The 16,147-nt window shown below is 39.0% G+C and overlaps 2 protein-coding genes across 2 annotated transcripts; both read left to right on the top strand.

Moving 5' to 3' along the window:
• The first annotated feature begins 672 nt into the window (after positions 1 to 672).
• On the top strand, positions 673 to 10,349 carry LOC141912766 (palmitoyltransferase ZDHHC17-like). Its single transcript, XM_074804152.1, has 15 exons — positions 673 to 803; positions 1,562 to 1,845; positions 2,228 to 2,305; positions 2,384 to 2,454; positions 2,788 to 2,926; positions 3,892 to 4,054; positions 4,751 to 4,876; positions 5,011 to 5,150; positions 5,268 to 5,368; positions 5,701 to 5,825; positions 5,934 to 6,090; positions 6,558 to 6,641; positions 6,739 to 6,893; positions 7,680 to 7,777; positions 7,855 to 10,349. Exons 1-15 carry the CDS (start codon positions 732 to 734, stop codon positions 7,997 to 7,999), a joined length of 1,938 nt encoding a protein of 645 aa, XP_074660253.1. The 5' UTR covers positions 673 to 731; the 3' UTR covers positions 8,000 to 10,349.
• Positions 10,350 to 12,147: 1,798 nt separating this feature from the next.
• Positions 12,148 to 14,603, top strand: LOC141912934 (tonin-like). The gene is made up of 5 exons (XM_074804366.1): positions 12,148 to 12,202; positions 13,376 to 13,540; positions 13,645 to 13,790; positions 14,230 to 14,284; positions 14,548 to 14,603. Exons 1-5 carry the CDS (start codon positions 12,148 to 12,150, stop codon positions 14,601 to 14,603), a joined length of 477 nt encoding a protein of 158 aa, XP_074660467.1.
• The last annotated feature ends 1,544 nt before the right edge of the window (positions 14,604 to 16,147 follow it).

Raw genomic sequence — 16,147 nt, 5'->3', positions numbered from 1 at the left:
TGGCAGATATGGGGGAATTGATAAACCATTAAGATGTTACTGAACGTTCACTATCTGGTGATGTTGTTTGGGTGGGGCTGCCTGTTAGTGTTAATAATCAAGTCAGTCTTAATCTAGGCTATCTATGATTTAGTTTCGCGATCGAGTATTTTCATAAAGCACATCATTGGTATAAGCCTATCCGATTTTAAATGCTTACCACCGATGATTAGGTAACTAACTACCTGTGATGTAGGCCTATAGTATTGCCTGGCCGCGGCTGTACCGGCCTGGGTAATGTTTAGGATTAGTGGTAATGGTAATGGGTATAAGGCCAGTAATGTTTTGATAAGATCTGTGAGTAAGTAGGTCTGAGCATAAGCAATGGTCGTTAAGGCCTACTTGTGAGTAAAATATGTTGAAGTTAGTCAGCTGTAACCTGTCTGTGGTTTAGTTTCACTATCGCATGATTTTCACAAACCACATCCGATTAGGCCTATAAAAACTTACCACTAACAAATAGATTACTAACTCAGATTAGGCATCAGGGGCCGGTTCCACAGTCGAGACTCAAGTCCATAAGTGTGCTTAAGTCTTAAGTCTTAAGTCTAAGCCAAGACTATGGAACCGGCCTCAGTTCCTTACAGTGTTGTAACATCTCTATATTTTGTTATATTTTATTTCTGTAGGCCTACGGTATAAAATCGGTTCGATTAGAAAATGTCTTCTTGATCGACTGGACAATCGTTAAAATGAGTTCAATGAAATTGTTACCGGATGAGAAAGATCCGTCGTGTAATCCTGTACAACCATATCTAGATAAGGTCAGTAATCAATAACTTTACTTCGGATACCAGTATGGCTACTTTCATGATCAAAAACATGTATTTTTGAGTAAAAATCCTACAATAACATTTATTGTAGGAAAGTTCATTTAAAAATTAAGAAATATTTCGGGTGGTTGCTATACCACACGGGTGGTTGCTATACCACACGGGTGGTTGCTATACCACACGGGTGGTTGCTATACCACACGGGTGGTTACTATAGGCCTACATACTATACGTATTTATTCGGCAAGTCATTTTAATTTAGAGTGAAGAAGGGTGGTTGTATTGTTTCTTTATTTTCGAATAATCTTGTTAGATTCATATATTGTGGGATTTTTACTCATCTCTTTATCGCGGATATTGTGATTCTCAACTGATTCAACATGTATTTTTCTTATCCTATGCGTTTGTAAAGACTGTTATTAAAAAGCTAGCTGATTTATAGACGGTATTGTTACAAGTCTCTATTGTTGTCCTGTGCTGTGGCTTGGTGGATAAGGTGTTTTTGAGAACTCACAATCGAGAGGTTGTGGGTTCAAATCCTACTGAAACCATGCCTATTCAGTTGCACCTGCTGATAATACTCGTCTTACAGCAGTAACTGATAGAACTCAACTGCAAATACAGAAAGAAACGAACGAAGAGATTTTAAACGAACGAGATGGAGTTCATTGCAGCCTAACGAATTAATGTTAAAAGAGTCGAAATCTCGAGTCAACAGTTTTTAGCCATTTACCGATTAATGATTTCAGGATGATGAGGGTTTGTACCCGACTCAACTCAACTGCGACGACGGCAAAAATCCACCGTCGACGACGATGACCGCGCGTGCTCCGCCCCCACCCCCTCCCGGAGGGCCTCAAGATCCGTCGCTGGAGGAGATCAAGAATTTCGACATAGTTCGCGCGACGCAGTACGGAGTAATCGAGAGAGTTCAAGAACTCGTCGACAGCGGTCAGAACGTGAATGAACCGGACGCCGAGAACGTTACGCTGTTACACTGGGCTGCTATAAACAATCGTGCCGATTTAGTCAAGTAAGTGAAAAAAAAAAAGAATTTTTACAAATCAGGGAAATTCAGAGAATTCCGGATATATTTTTTTCCCTGCTGGAATCAGGGAATTCTGACCCCTTTCTTGAAAAGTCTGGAAATTTGAATTTTTGGTGTCTTGGAACCTCTACATAAGAAACAGCCATCGTTGAGGATATTAAAAAATTTTGATCAGGGAAATATTGGATCCCTGAAGTATAAGAACCCTGAAAAAAAAGACCATTGTTTCTAAGAACAAACTAGATAAATGTCAGATGCAAAAAGAAATGATGCGGGTTTCAATCTGCAGCGTGGACCCGAAAACCCCCTCAGCATTACTTAGCCTGGATCTCGGTCTGAACCATAATTTCAATGTTTGACATTTCAGATATTTTATTTCGAAAGGAGCCCTCATCGATCAGCTCGGCGGTATTTTAAATTCAACGCCGCTACACTGGGCAACCAGGTAACATTTTCTCACAATTAACTAATTTAAGTATTTCGATAAGATTCGTGAACAAAGTTTGATTTCTATATGTTTCAGACAGGGACATTTACCGATGGTTGTTCTATTGATGTCGTACGGATCGGATCCAGCTATTCTCGACGGTGAAGGTACTGTACGCTTTCTAACCTCTCAATAATAATGATAATAATAATAGTAAATTTGTACAGCGCCTGTTTCATTGAAACAATGTTCACCAGGGCTTTTATGATATTGATACTGAATGCTTTCACATAAAGATGATATTTCAGAAGGATTTTAAAGGTATTAAGTTCAGTGATGTTTCGAATGTCCAAATTTAGCGAGTTCCAAAGAGACGGTGCAAGATGTCCAAATGTCTTTAGACGGTATCGAGGTGTTGAGAGGGGGTTGGATGAACTAGATCGGAGTAAGCAAGCTGTACGTACATCAGTGTTTTTAACACGGCATTTCACTATTTTCAGGCTGCGGCTGTCTACATTTGGCTTCTCAGTTCGGACATACGCCGATCGTAGCGTATCTGCTGGCGAAGGGCATCGACGTCGATATGCGCGATAAAAACGGAATGACCGCTCTGATGTACGCCGCTTACAGAATCAACAAGTAACTATCAATCCTAAAACTTTAATGATTTGTCATGAAGTTTTATCTACTGCGAGGGGTTCAGTGTCCTGAATCCGAGAAGTGAAACTCAAATATTTGTTTAATTGCTACCCGATAATTGGTTATTTCATGTTTTCAATGAGGACAACAATTGAAACTTAATCGTTTTAAGCTTAACTTGACGCATTTTGAGTACAATGGTAGTAGGGATCAGATTGATCTGAATAATATGCTAAGAATTTGAAATATTCGTCCTGAAATGTACGAAATATTGAAATATACGTAAGTATCCCCTACTGGTGATAAGAAATTCCTATAAAGTGACACAAACTGCAGATGACAATAGGGATTAGTATGTCCCGATTCGAATGCTCGTAATCATGCAGAAACCAGAATTTATTTAAGAAATTTACCCTAAAACCCTGGGCCCGCTTTAACGGAGCTTATTTAAATCAAATTGTATTTTTGAGGTTATTGAAAATCACAGGGTCCCTACAACTCCTTGAATCCTTGAAAACTCCTTGATTTTTGAATATGTTTTTCAAGGTCCTTGAAAATCCTTTAATTTTGAGAAATATCCATAAACTCCTTGAAACTCCTTAAATTCTGGGAAAATCCTATTAAAAATTTTCAAAAGGTCCTTTTCAGAAGACAGTGTATTCTATTATTCTTCATTGTGTGACTTGTGAGTGAAAGTTGTTTCACTTTGAGATTTAAAACATTTAAACATGTAAAACCAAAACGGCACACACAACAACTGATCAAAATTTGAAAAAAACATGGATTTTGTTTTTGAATTTTTGACTTTTTTTCCTTATATATGACCGCGAAAAACCTCCTTGAATTTTGAAAATTACTCCTTGAAAATTCCTTGAAAAGTCCTTGAATTCTGGATACCAGGAATTGTAGGAACCTTAGTAGCCGATATATTACTGTATGAATTGTGTTTGTATTATTTCGTGCAGTATGGATCCGGCGCGTTTACTGATCAAATTCGGAGCGAGCGTTCACCTTTCCGATTACGTACACAAGAATACGCCGTTGCACTGGGCGTGTATGTCCGGTAATTATACGGTACTCGGACTGATGAATGACGCCGGCGTTGATCTCGACGCGCAAAACAAAAAGGTACGTCGATGAAAGTTTCGTAAAATCTGAATTGATTCAGTTACAACGGTAACTAATGCGAGTCATTTCTGGGGTCAGTGGCTCAAAAGTTGGTTAAAGATAACCGGCCGATAAATACTATAGTAACAATGAACTTTTAATTGTCACTGTGTCAACTACCCGGTATCCAATGATTAACCCTGTCAAATTTTTGAGCAAGTGGCCCCTGAGCTTTAAATAAACCAGGGCTGAGGTTCATAGATGTGGGGACAAAAACATTTTGAAACTTTTGAGTTATTACCGCGGTTTCTCATTGTTATTTTGGTGGTTTTCACCGAAGTTGAGGATTTTCCCTTCGGGTAATTTTGACACCCAGTGTATTAAACCAGGCCCAGGTTGAGCATTACCCTTAGGGGTAACTTTGATACCTGTTCTACGTAACTTGGCTCAGTTATTTTATTTCAGTTATTTGTTGTGATAAATTCAATTCTGCTTCCTAAATATAAATTATATGCAGAAATGTTTTTGAAATGTTCAGAACGAGTCTATGAAAACTATCTGCAAAATGTTCAGAAACATTTTCTGAAATGCTCTGTTAAAAGGCATTAAAAATACGTGAAATAATTCGTGAGATTCTCAAGGAGAAGATGCTTGCGAAGAAACAGTGTTTGAATTGGTTGATGATCGGTGATAGTGTTTCGTTCTCATTGTTGACAGGGTGAAACAGCGTTACAGATATCGATGTCTAGGAAACAGTACTGGGTGATGAAACGTATCAAATATTACCGAGTAGAACGAGGATTCGATAGAACTAACGCCATCGACTCTTATACTCATAGCAGGGTAAGCCGCATTTGAGCTGTTTTGGACTGACTACTAAAACGTCAAAAAATAAACCCAAAAAGCGTGAATACCATAAAAATGTTCTTTTGAAACCAATGATTCGATGTGTTTTTCACGTGTTTTTTTTTTTGCAGAAAGTCAAAGATCGAATAATGTTCTCGTTTCCATTCGTCATGCTGTTTTGTATCGGTTATTTCGCCGAGTTGGACGTGTCGTGGTGGGTGAAAATAATTCTATACGTCGGTCTAACGCTTATATGGAGAGGTATAGCTAAGTAAGTGACGAGTCGAACATTCGACTGCGAGCATCAAACATATGAAAACGCGCTGAATTGCCGCAAATTTTACTATCGTACCGTATTAAAATTATTCAATCTTTCTGCTATTTTCAGATTATTCTTCGATAGTTCGTTCACGTTGAAAGCTCCGCTAGCTCTGTATCTCGCCACGAAATTCTGCATGTACTACACGTGGTTCGTTTACTGTTGGCCTTGTATCCTTTTTCTCGCGTATACGCGACATGCTTCGTAATCTTGCTGAAATTGTTTTCGTGAAGTGGAAATAGTATCGTCAATAGTCAATATTCTACCAGTTCTGAGCGGAACGATATGTCTATTGTTTACTGTTGAATAGATCTTTTCTAGTTGAATAGTCACAAATCTTCGACCAACAGGATATCAATTAAATACTCGTTTTCTGACTCAAATTATCACCTAACCAAGCAAAATGACAGTTCCCAATAGAAAGGGGTCTGTCTGAAATACCTCGCAACTCGACGCTTCAAAATCGAGCTGTTTTGTTCTTTAACCGAAGCTACGCTTTCAGATGTGAATAGTCCACGGATTCTCATTCCATTCTTCATCAATAGTATTTTCTTGTTCTACAACTTTTACATGGCTTGGAAGAAAGATCCGGGTGTATTGACGTCGACGACGGATGAAAAAGTCCAGGTATAGTATACCTAGGAACGACTGATCTGTACTCATGCTCCACACTCTTGAGCGAGTGGTGCTGAAATTATAAATTCCTATATTGCTGTCGTTGTTTATTCGTTGCAGTACATATTGGAGCTGACTGAAACTCAAACGCTGCCTCTAACGCAGTTCTGTAATACGTGTTTGGTAAAACGGCCGATTCGATCGAAACACTGCTCGATGTGTAATCGTTGTGTCGCGAAATTCGATCATCACTGTCCGTGGGTCGATAACTGCATAGGTCTCTATACACTTCATTTCATTCATCGCTCTACCTTGTATTTACGTACGTCTATTTCAACTTAGCTTGAGAAGTAGTACGTACCCGATGTACGTCTTAATAGGACCACCGCAGATGGGCAGCTGAACTAAAACATCTTAATCCATTTTACGCTGTATTGAAAGATTGCCAAAAAGTCTTCAAGCAAAGTTGAAATAGGCATTTAAAGTCGTGACAAATGGTGTAAAAATGTGAAAATTGACAAAAAATGTGCGGAATTCTACGAAATTTTTTTAGCAGAAAGTTCTGATGTGCTTCTCTGCAGAATTGTCTGTCTGTTTTTCCCTTGCAAGCATTCGTTCACGTATTTTTGTAATGAGGTTATTTATTTCAATCTCAACTGAAGAAAACAACGTCTCATAGACTCAACTGCCGAACTTTCTACCGGCGTGTTCAACTATGAAATGAATTTTGCCGTTATTTTTCAGGAGCTAAAAACCATAAATACTTTGTCGGTTATTTATTCTTCCTGTTCGGAATGATCGTCTGGTGTATATTCGGTTGCACTATGTGTAAGTATCGTGCTGAAGTCGTACGACCGATTTTGTAAGAGATTTCGATAGAAAGCCGCGTCTGATTTTTTGATTCGATCGTTTTTCGATATTTCAGATTGGAAAGAACACTGTAAGATTCAGTCTAGCGATGGTTTTATGGCAGCATTGTCGACGAGCATGTCTTGCGCTCCGTTCGTGTTCTGGATATTCGCGAATGCTGTTTTACATTTTATATGGGTCGGCGCACTGCTCGTGTGTCAGATATATCAGGTATTCTAGTAGACCCTTAGAACATTTTACAAATTAATTATACAGTAGACAGTCTTTGAAACCACTTTCCAAGTGGGCATTGTGTCCCTGGACCCCTACGGTAGTTTCAAAATTTTCTGGGGGACCTCAGACCCCCATAAATTGGGCCTTAGGCGCTCACTTATCTCGATTAGACAGAAAATTTGCCCTCTTTTCATCCTGCCTGACCCATGCAAAAAGGATATACATGTGTATCACTGTTGCAGTGTTGATGAGGCAATTTCCTTCTGACTTCCCTGCTAATAAATCAGTTATTCAGTTATTGCCTAGCGGGATCAGGTAATTTGGAACTTTCGATCTGGGAAAATTCAGGGAATTTGTACGAACCCTGTAGACCGCGCTTGCCATGAATAATTATGTCGTGAGAAAATTTGTAATATATTGTCTGATGCATGCGATCATCGGAAGCAATCGATTTTGGGGTAAACGCAGTCTACTGTACAACTGAAATGATTATAGTTAGGATGAGACTCTCCTTGTAAAGATGAGACCCAGGGGCCAGTTGCATAGTCATGACTTAAGTCCATAATTGGTCTTTAAATTGGTCTTTAAAGACTGGTCTTAAGTTGTTGTTAGAATGGCTATAGAACGAAGTTGCTCTTAGACTGGTCTTAAGTCTAAGCCATGACTATGCAACTGGTCCCTGACTATAAAATTGGCGAATACCCTTCTTAATAATTATCAAAAGCTTTATCGTCAATGATTGACTCGTGTTAAAATGTGATCCTGATTTCGTTTTGTTTGCAGGTCGTATATTTAGGCATGACAACAAACGAACGAATGAATTTAGGTCGTTACACTCATTTTCACACTGAAAAAAGAGGCGTTTATCACAGTCCTTTCCAGTAAGTCTAGCGCGAGATAATCTTTCACATTCACTGTCGAAATCGGCCAGATTATGATATCGTTCTCGTCGTTTCAGCCGCGGTTTCCTGAAAAATTTTGTCGATTTAGTCGGCTGGCGTTGTTTCGGATTGTGTCGACCGTCCAGCACCGACTGGTCGAAAGTATACCGACTGGAGTCGATGGAATCGAACTCGATGAAGGACGGATACCACCTAGTATGAGCACACGCCGATAGAAACATCAATTATACGTATTCAAACGGTGTATAACCTATATTTGTGCCTGCCTCTCTACTCTGTATTGATAACTACCTAATTGTCGGTGAAGAAGACTGTGTTTAGTTCAATCATTGAAAATGAATTAGTTAAGCACATTAAACTTACCTGATGATTGTAGAACTGAACCATCTAATATAATCGGCTTTGATAGTTCTCATTCTGGTGCAAATAGTTCGCGTCAAACTATTCGAGGAGAAAAGCCCGTAGGAAATAGCCACTCAGGTGCCGACCCAGTTCAGCCTTTGAGGTTTAATTTCACAAGTCTGATAAACTTGCTGAGGGCTCAGCGGTTTGGCTCAGTTATTTAGGCAAAAGGAATTAGTTAAGGTAACTGCCTGGTTGGCTATTGTCCTCATGTATTGTATTATAGTTGAATCTATTGATGATAGGATTTTATTCGTTTGTATCATGATATCCGCGATCAAAAATTATATTTTAATTTATGCCGTTTACAAACTTTCATTACAACGACGAACCGTCCCGAAATAGGAGAATTCAATTCGGGCTTTGAAATGAACTCGTATTATTAGACTTGTATGGTTCGATTCGGTAAAGAATCAAAATTAGCTCGAGCCTCACTCTATATCTTGGGTCTCACGTACTTTGTGTGAAACTAGCCTCTGGATCTTACAAGATTGATTTTGGAAATTCTCTTCCTCCTGTGTGATTTTATGCGCGTTCTATGTTGATTTTATATGAAAAAATATTGACAGGGTCCCCACTACAACTCGATTCCTCGAAAACACCTTCAATACGGAAAATGCTTTTAAAAGGGCATATGCCATCAAAATTGCACTTTCTTGATTTCTTAACCAGGTGAATCTTTAGTATATACATAACAACCTGAGATGTGACTGATAAAAAAGTGTCTTTAATTAGCTGTAAATTAACAATTCGTTTATCTTACACTTCATTCATGTAGTTCACAACACATTCATGTAGTTGACTATCAACACAATATCGTGTGCGCGCTTAGTACGCTTAGCCTATGCATATAATCGATAGAATCAAGATCATTCGTTCGCTGTATTGGCAGACCGACAGCGCTACTTAATTATATACGTTTATCATAAGTACAACAGTAGCAACAGTATACAACGGTTATGAATTCAAAAACACTCCCATAGTGATAAAAACCTTATGAAATGTCAAGTGAAATGACTGGAAACGGCGAGCGTTTGTCAGAGATGACGTCAGAAACGCGCGCACCTGCTAATATACCGTAGACAATTACAGTGAGCACATGATGATTTAAAAGTCATATTTCTCAGTAATGGCTAAAATCAACTTCGAACCGGTAGCATATTTGATATTTGTGAATATATCGCATTTGATAATAACTTTAACACAATATTCTATCTAGATGGCATGTGCCCTTTAAAGGTGCTTGAAACTCCTTTATTCTGAACAAAATGCCCATTTGATAAAACTCCTTCAATTTTGAGAAATAGGCAATTAGAAACTTTAGTCTAGTTTATAGTTGTTAGACTACCCATTAATCGATACAGTTGGTACGATTTATTTTTACCCAATTCAGCAGTTACCTAACTAGAAACCAGGTTTAGGTAGCGAAAAGTGTAGAACAATTTGCTTATATAACCACAGAATTGATGGTTTACCAATATAAACAGTACCGACTGATTGGGACATAAAAGTGATGCAGACACTCCTCAAGATTTGAAATGTTCTCCTCTAGAACTCCTTACATCCAGGATTGTATCGAGGGGCCAGTTGCACAGTCGTGACTTAAGTCCAAAAGTGGTCTTAAATCTTAAGACTGGTCTTAAGTTGTTAGATTGGCTATAGAACTAAGTTGGTCTTAAACTGGTCTTAAATCTAAGTCATGACTATGCAACCGGCCCCTGGATCTATAGGAGGAATGACTGATCTGTAAGGACCCTGAAGTGTTGAAGCAAGGAGTCGTTATCATTGGTCGTGTCTATAAAAACCCTGGACCTAACCTAGCGAATCACATCATTGTACATTAATTAATTTATTTATTTCATCAATTTTCGATGTTGGAGTTTTTTGTCGTGTCTTTTTCATTCATTGTCTGGGTCAGATTTTCGTGTTTTATTTCGAATTATTTTTATATATACCACTATTAACTTCCCCTGTGGGTCCGCCCCTCCCGTCTAACTCTCCTCGCTACATATTAGAAGATATAGATTCTCTAGCCGCTGTATAATATATATTATGATTTACCATTTGATACTTTGTTGATATTAAGAATGTACTGAGTAACTAATATACAATTTATATGTTATTATAATTATTATTATCATTATTATCAATGCTTTTGTGGACGTTTTGAATAAATGTCAAATTGAAATGTGAAGAAAATGTTTTTTTAATTTTTGGTGTAGTTTGGCGATTTTGATTTCTATATCTTTTGATCATCTGTTTATAGCATTCATTGGCTAATGTGCATCAGGAACGGTCTAAACCGCAGAACAGATTTTCTGATCTCATAAAGTTCGTTGTAACGAGGTTGCACTGTATCAGTTATAACGAACAGGTTTTCTGATCTGAAGTTTGTTGTAACGAGGTTCCGCTGCATCAGTTATAACGAACAGATTTTCTGGTCTCTTGAAGTTCGTTTTAATGAGTTCCTCTGTATCAGTTATAACGAACAGATTTTTTGGTCTCCCGAAGTTCGTTGTAACGAGGTTCCGCTGTATCAGTTATAACGAACAGATTTTCTGGTCTCCCGAAGTTCGTTGTAACGAGGTTCCGCTGCATCAGTTATAACGAACAGATTTTCTGGTCTCCCGAAGTTCGTTGTAACGAGGTTCCGCTGCATCAGTTATAACGAACAGATTTTCTGGTCTCCCGAAGTTCGTTGTAACGAGGTTCCGCTGCATCAGTTATAACGAACAGATTTTCTGGTCTCCCGAAGTACGTTGTAACGAGGTTCCGCTGCATCAGTTATAACGAACAGATTTTCTGGTCTCCCGAAGTACGTTGTAACGAGGTTCCGCTGCATCAGTTATAACGAACAGATTTTCTGGTCAACGAGGTTCCGCTGCATCAGTTATAACGAACAGATTTTCTGGTCTCCCGAAGTTCGTTGTAACGAGGTTCCGCTGCATCAGTTATAATGAACAGATTTTCTGGTCTCCCGAAGTTCGTTGTAACGAGGTTCCGCTGCATCAATTATAACGAACAGATTTTCTGGTCTCCCGAAGTTCGTTGTAACGAGGTTCCGCTGTATTAGTTATAACGAACAGATTTTCTGGTCTCCCGAAGTTCGTTGTAACGAGGTTCCGCTGCATCAGTTATAACGAACAGATTTTCTGGTCTCCCGAAGTTCGTTGTAACGAGGTTCCGCTGTATTAGTTATAACGAACAGATTTTGTGGTCTCCCAAAGTTCGTTGTAACGAGGTTCCTCTGTATCAGTTATAACTAACAGATTTTCTGGTCTCCTGAAGTTCGTTGTAACGAGGTTCCTCTGTATCAGTTATAACTAACAGATTTTCTGGTCCCCTGAACTTCGTTGTAACGAGGTTCCTCTGTATCAGTTATAACTAACAGATTTTCTGGTCTCCTGAAGTTCGCTGTAACGAGGTTCCTCTGTATCAGTTATAACTAACAGATTTTCTGGTCTCCTGAAGTTCGTTGTAACGAGGTTCCTCTGTATCAGTTATAACTAACAGATTTTCTGGTCTCCTGAAGTTCGTTGTAACGAGGTTCCTCTGTATCAGTTATAACTAACAGATTTTCTGGTCTCCTGAAGTTCGATGTGACGAGGTTCCACTGTATCAGGTGTCCTGAAGTTTGTTTAAACGAGGTAATGAGGGTGTTCGAGGTAATCGAGTGATCTTTCTTCGCGTGAATCTCACAATCTCAATTTCAAATCATAGAACTATAAGAGAATCAATGTATTTACACGTTCATTATATGCACGTATTCGATTTTAGCTTCCTGTACATATTTTGCATCGGATAGATATATTTCTGACATAAAATGTCATCATATTTTGATGGAAAATTTCTGACAAGACTGTCACCGGTGTCGAATGCAGCTGGCTTCGTCAGAATCAATTTAATTGAACGCACGAGTGTGCGGGCAGATAGTTGTTCTGGTGAAAATGAATCTGCTTATAACTGTTGTAATCTTTGCTGCGGAGTTTTTGGCCCCGTCTGGTAAGTGCAATCGTTTTAAATAACAAAAACGAAACGGTGCTAACGAACTACGATTAAGCTGTCGATTTCTTGAAAAGCCATCTTATCTCGTTTGAAAAATTAGACTTTTGACGCTGACCCTAGAATTAGCACCCCGCAGCATCGTGATCTGTTTTTCGTTATTATTTCAGAGCAAATAACAAACGGCGTAAAAGTCGCTCATAATGAAATCCCGTGGTCGGTCGGTTTTCGAAAAAAAGACGCAGAGCGAACTTTTTTCTGCGGCGGGATCATTTTGAATACGTTCACCGTATTAAGCGCCTCCCATTGTTTTAATAACTTATCACCAACGTAAGTGGACATAATATGACATCTTTCAAAACATTTTTATCAGCTTTATCATTCAAATTCTGTTCGCCGCGAAACCCGGTGAAGAACTCGGTAGAGCTTGTCCATACCAAAATTACTAGAAACATGGACAATATGGATAACAGTGAAACAGTTATTTCTCACTCTTAAAAATAATTGCAGTTTTACAAGTATATTGTTACAAAATTGTATTTGCATATGAAAAATGTGTGATTCTTTTCGATCAACACTTAAACGAAAGATATGTACGAACGACTGTAGAATCGTTCTTTGCTTCTCATTCTGTTTTCCTTTTTTTCACTATTTTTCGGGGACAACAGCGACGTTGAATTGTTCATTAGAACGATATCAAGAGATAGTATCAGCCGTAAGAATCTTTTCAACGTCGCAGAAATTAAACGCAACCCAATTTTCAGCCGGAATAATCCAGGTGGGTATTACAGTATAACAGGGGATGCCAGCAGAGGGGGGCCAAGCGCAGTTTTTACCTAGATATAGTTTTTTTCATGTTCCAATGAAAAATGCATTCATAAAAGTCTGTGCATTATATCCAGTAATTTCTGGAAGACGTCGGAACAGCAATCGATAAAGATTCGAATTGTGGTTAGTTTCATCATTTATATGAGGTGGGTTTACGGTACACCATCAATTTTTGTATTATTTTGGCCAAATGCACGTAACAAATGCCCTTACTACACTCTTTTTATTATGAATCTTACAATATTCAGCATTATCACAAATGAACGTCAACAAAACTATTGAAATCGTTATATAACCAGAAGAATCGGAAATGAAACCAGCTCAAACTATTTTATGAATTTTCAGTACAAGATGTGGCGGTTATTCGTATAGCCGGTGATGGGTTACCGGTAGGCGATCCAGGGGCGAGTGCCGTTAATTTACCCGATAATAACAATGATCTCGGCAACGATGCGGTGTGTACGGCTTCCGGATGGGGATTTACCGACGGTTCCGCGGTTAACGAAACGGGTAAAACATATTAAGCTATCTTTCTACCCTGATCAGATTTCGTGTTTTGATAATAAACCCACACTTGTAGAATTTCGTGCGTCACTTTACCGTTTACTTTTAAGGATACTCGAACGACCTTATGAAAACCAACCTGAAACCTGTATCTCTGCAAATATGCGAGAATTATTACGAAGATAAATTCCCAGAATTCAATTCTACTGATCTCCATCTTTGCATAGAAGGTGACGACGGAAAAGACACTTGTTCTGTAAGTAGGAATTTATGGATCCAATTTTCTCGGTTAGAATTCAGTTTGATCCAATAGCCCAAACTCAGGGGCCAATTCCACTGTTTTGTGCTTCATCATATAAGACACCGGGTCTGATCAAAACTCGCGATCAGGTTTTATTCAACGATGAAGATGAGTTACATGGTGCAACAATCGTTCATTTTAACCTATCAGAAACAGGGGCGGATCCATAGGGTCTTATGAGACTTGTACAAATCCATCAAATTTTTGTTGACCGCCCTTTTTCATTTTGTGAACAAAGATAATTGGTGCATTGAGTACTGCCTTTTTGGACGTCGTTTTTGTGTCCCTTCGAACTTGACAAGTTCTCCAAAATTGGCCTCTGGATCTACGCCTTAGAACATTTCAACGAGGTTCAATAATCATTGATTGATGTCTTTTTGAAATTCTATTACAGGGTGATTCGGGAGGGCCATTAACCTGTTTAGATGGTGACAGGGAAGTACTTCGTGGTATGTTGTCATTTGGTCCATACCCATGTGGCGCTGGCGATCCAAGTGTCTATACCAAAATAAGCCATCCAACGATTTTGAACTGGATTAATTCGAATATGTTTACCAATTGAAATAAAATGATGTAAAAAGAGCATAATTGCGATCAAGTCGGATCGAAATCACGATAATTAACCATGATACCGGGTACCGGTATTTTTCGGCCTTCAATAAATTTTCTTCATTGAAACGTTAAGGATGAATTAGTTCTTTTATTCATTTAGTTTATGGAGTGTATTTCATCGTTAAACAGGCCGTGAACTTCGAGAATGCTAGGTAATCGCACGCGCGCGCCCGGGCGGGGCCGGGCATCCGACCGGCCTAGTCGGTCACACCTGGGATTGGTCACCACAACTCGCATGGTCACAACAATTCCACTTCCAAAAGTCATTTGTCGCTACTACATTGCTTAGTTGCGCAGTGGATTGCGCTTGGGCTGCCAGGCAATCTTAGCTGCTGGAAAGTTCGATCGGACCTGGACCTTACCTCAGGTTCCTCGGAGGCGTCGGTTGTGGCCACGATGTAGATGTAGAAAATCCCACAATATTAACGAGAAAATAACGTTAAGTCCGAAAATGTTTCCTTGAGCTCACAGGGGCCCGACATATTAAGTTTTTGACCCCAGTAGGTATCATTAGTTAGGATTCCTCCTGGTACTGCGGGCCAGAGTCGATGTGTAGGTCCGCCGTCCTTATGCCCGAAGGAACGGCTCCGATTTCAACACTACATAGTTAAAATTCGATACGAGAAAGGATAACTTTTCTCGTCGATATTATGAATAGTCCCGGCGGTAGCCCATCGGCATGCCCAACTCAGTGACCAGGAATATCTTTATCAATTGACAATTCGCATCGTTGGGACTGATAGTGTTTTCAAATTTTTCATGCGGAACAAAACAGATATTAAGGGCTTTAATGAATCCTTGGGGTTACTGGCCTAAACTTAGTTAGTTACCTAATCGTTGGTGGTAAGCTTTTTATAATCGGATGAGCTTATATATGTGGTTTGTGAAAATATCTGATCGTGAAACTAAACCACAGACAGGTTACTGACTAGGCCTAAACTATGTAAAAATGGTAAATAAAGAATTGCAAATTGTGATTGATTAGCAAAGTCCAAAGTCCATACCCGGTTTTTAGGAAATAGATTAGCCTACTCTGAGGGATTCGAAATATCCAGAGTACCTTTGGAAGAAATAGTTTTCGTGTTTTGACAAATTTATTTTCGTTCAATACACAATTACGACGATGATGAGTCACTCAATGCTACCAAAATATTAAGAACAATAAGTTCAGATGATTGTCAAAATATTCTGCTAGTTTTCCAGGTCTGTCAATGTTTAGTTTGACTTTGTTGAGCGATGTTGATGGTTATTTTGCCCTACCCTACTATCCCCCTTACTAGTTAGTAACCTAATCGTTGGTGGTAAGCTTTTTATAATCGGATGAGCTGTGAAAATATCCGATCGTGAAACTAAACAGACAGGTTACTGACTATCCTACCCCCTGACCAACTAAGGCCATATAAAATAAATCAATTGATTCTCATCAGAAGTTGTAAAAAAATCATCGAGGAGGGAGGTTTATATTTTATACAAAATATTTTGCAAGCTCTAATGATATATGAAGACTAGCAAGACCTCCAAGATAAAAAAAACTCCAAGCGCCTGCCCCTAAACTCGGGGCGGGCGCTGATGAGAATCAAGTAATTTATTTTATATGGCCTAAGTCTAATTAGTCTCTCCCTACTACCTGATTACTACTACTACCGTACCGGTTCCTATTCAAGTTCGTGTCGTAGTTTAATAATCCCGAGGCCTGTCTC

This window comes from Tubulanus polymorphus, chromosome 11 (genome assembly GCF_964204645.1).
Source record: "Tubulanus polymorphus chromosome 11, tnTubPoly1.2, whole genome shotgun sequence".
Taxonomy (NCBI): Eukaryota; Metazoa; Nemertea; class Palaeonemertea; order Tubulaniformes; family Tubulanidae; genus Tubulanus; species Tubulanus polymorphus.
This window is presented reverse-complemented; position numbering and strand designations above follow the sequence as displayed.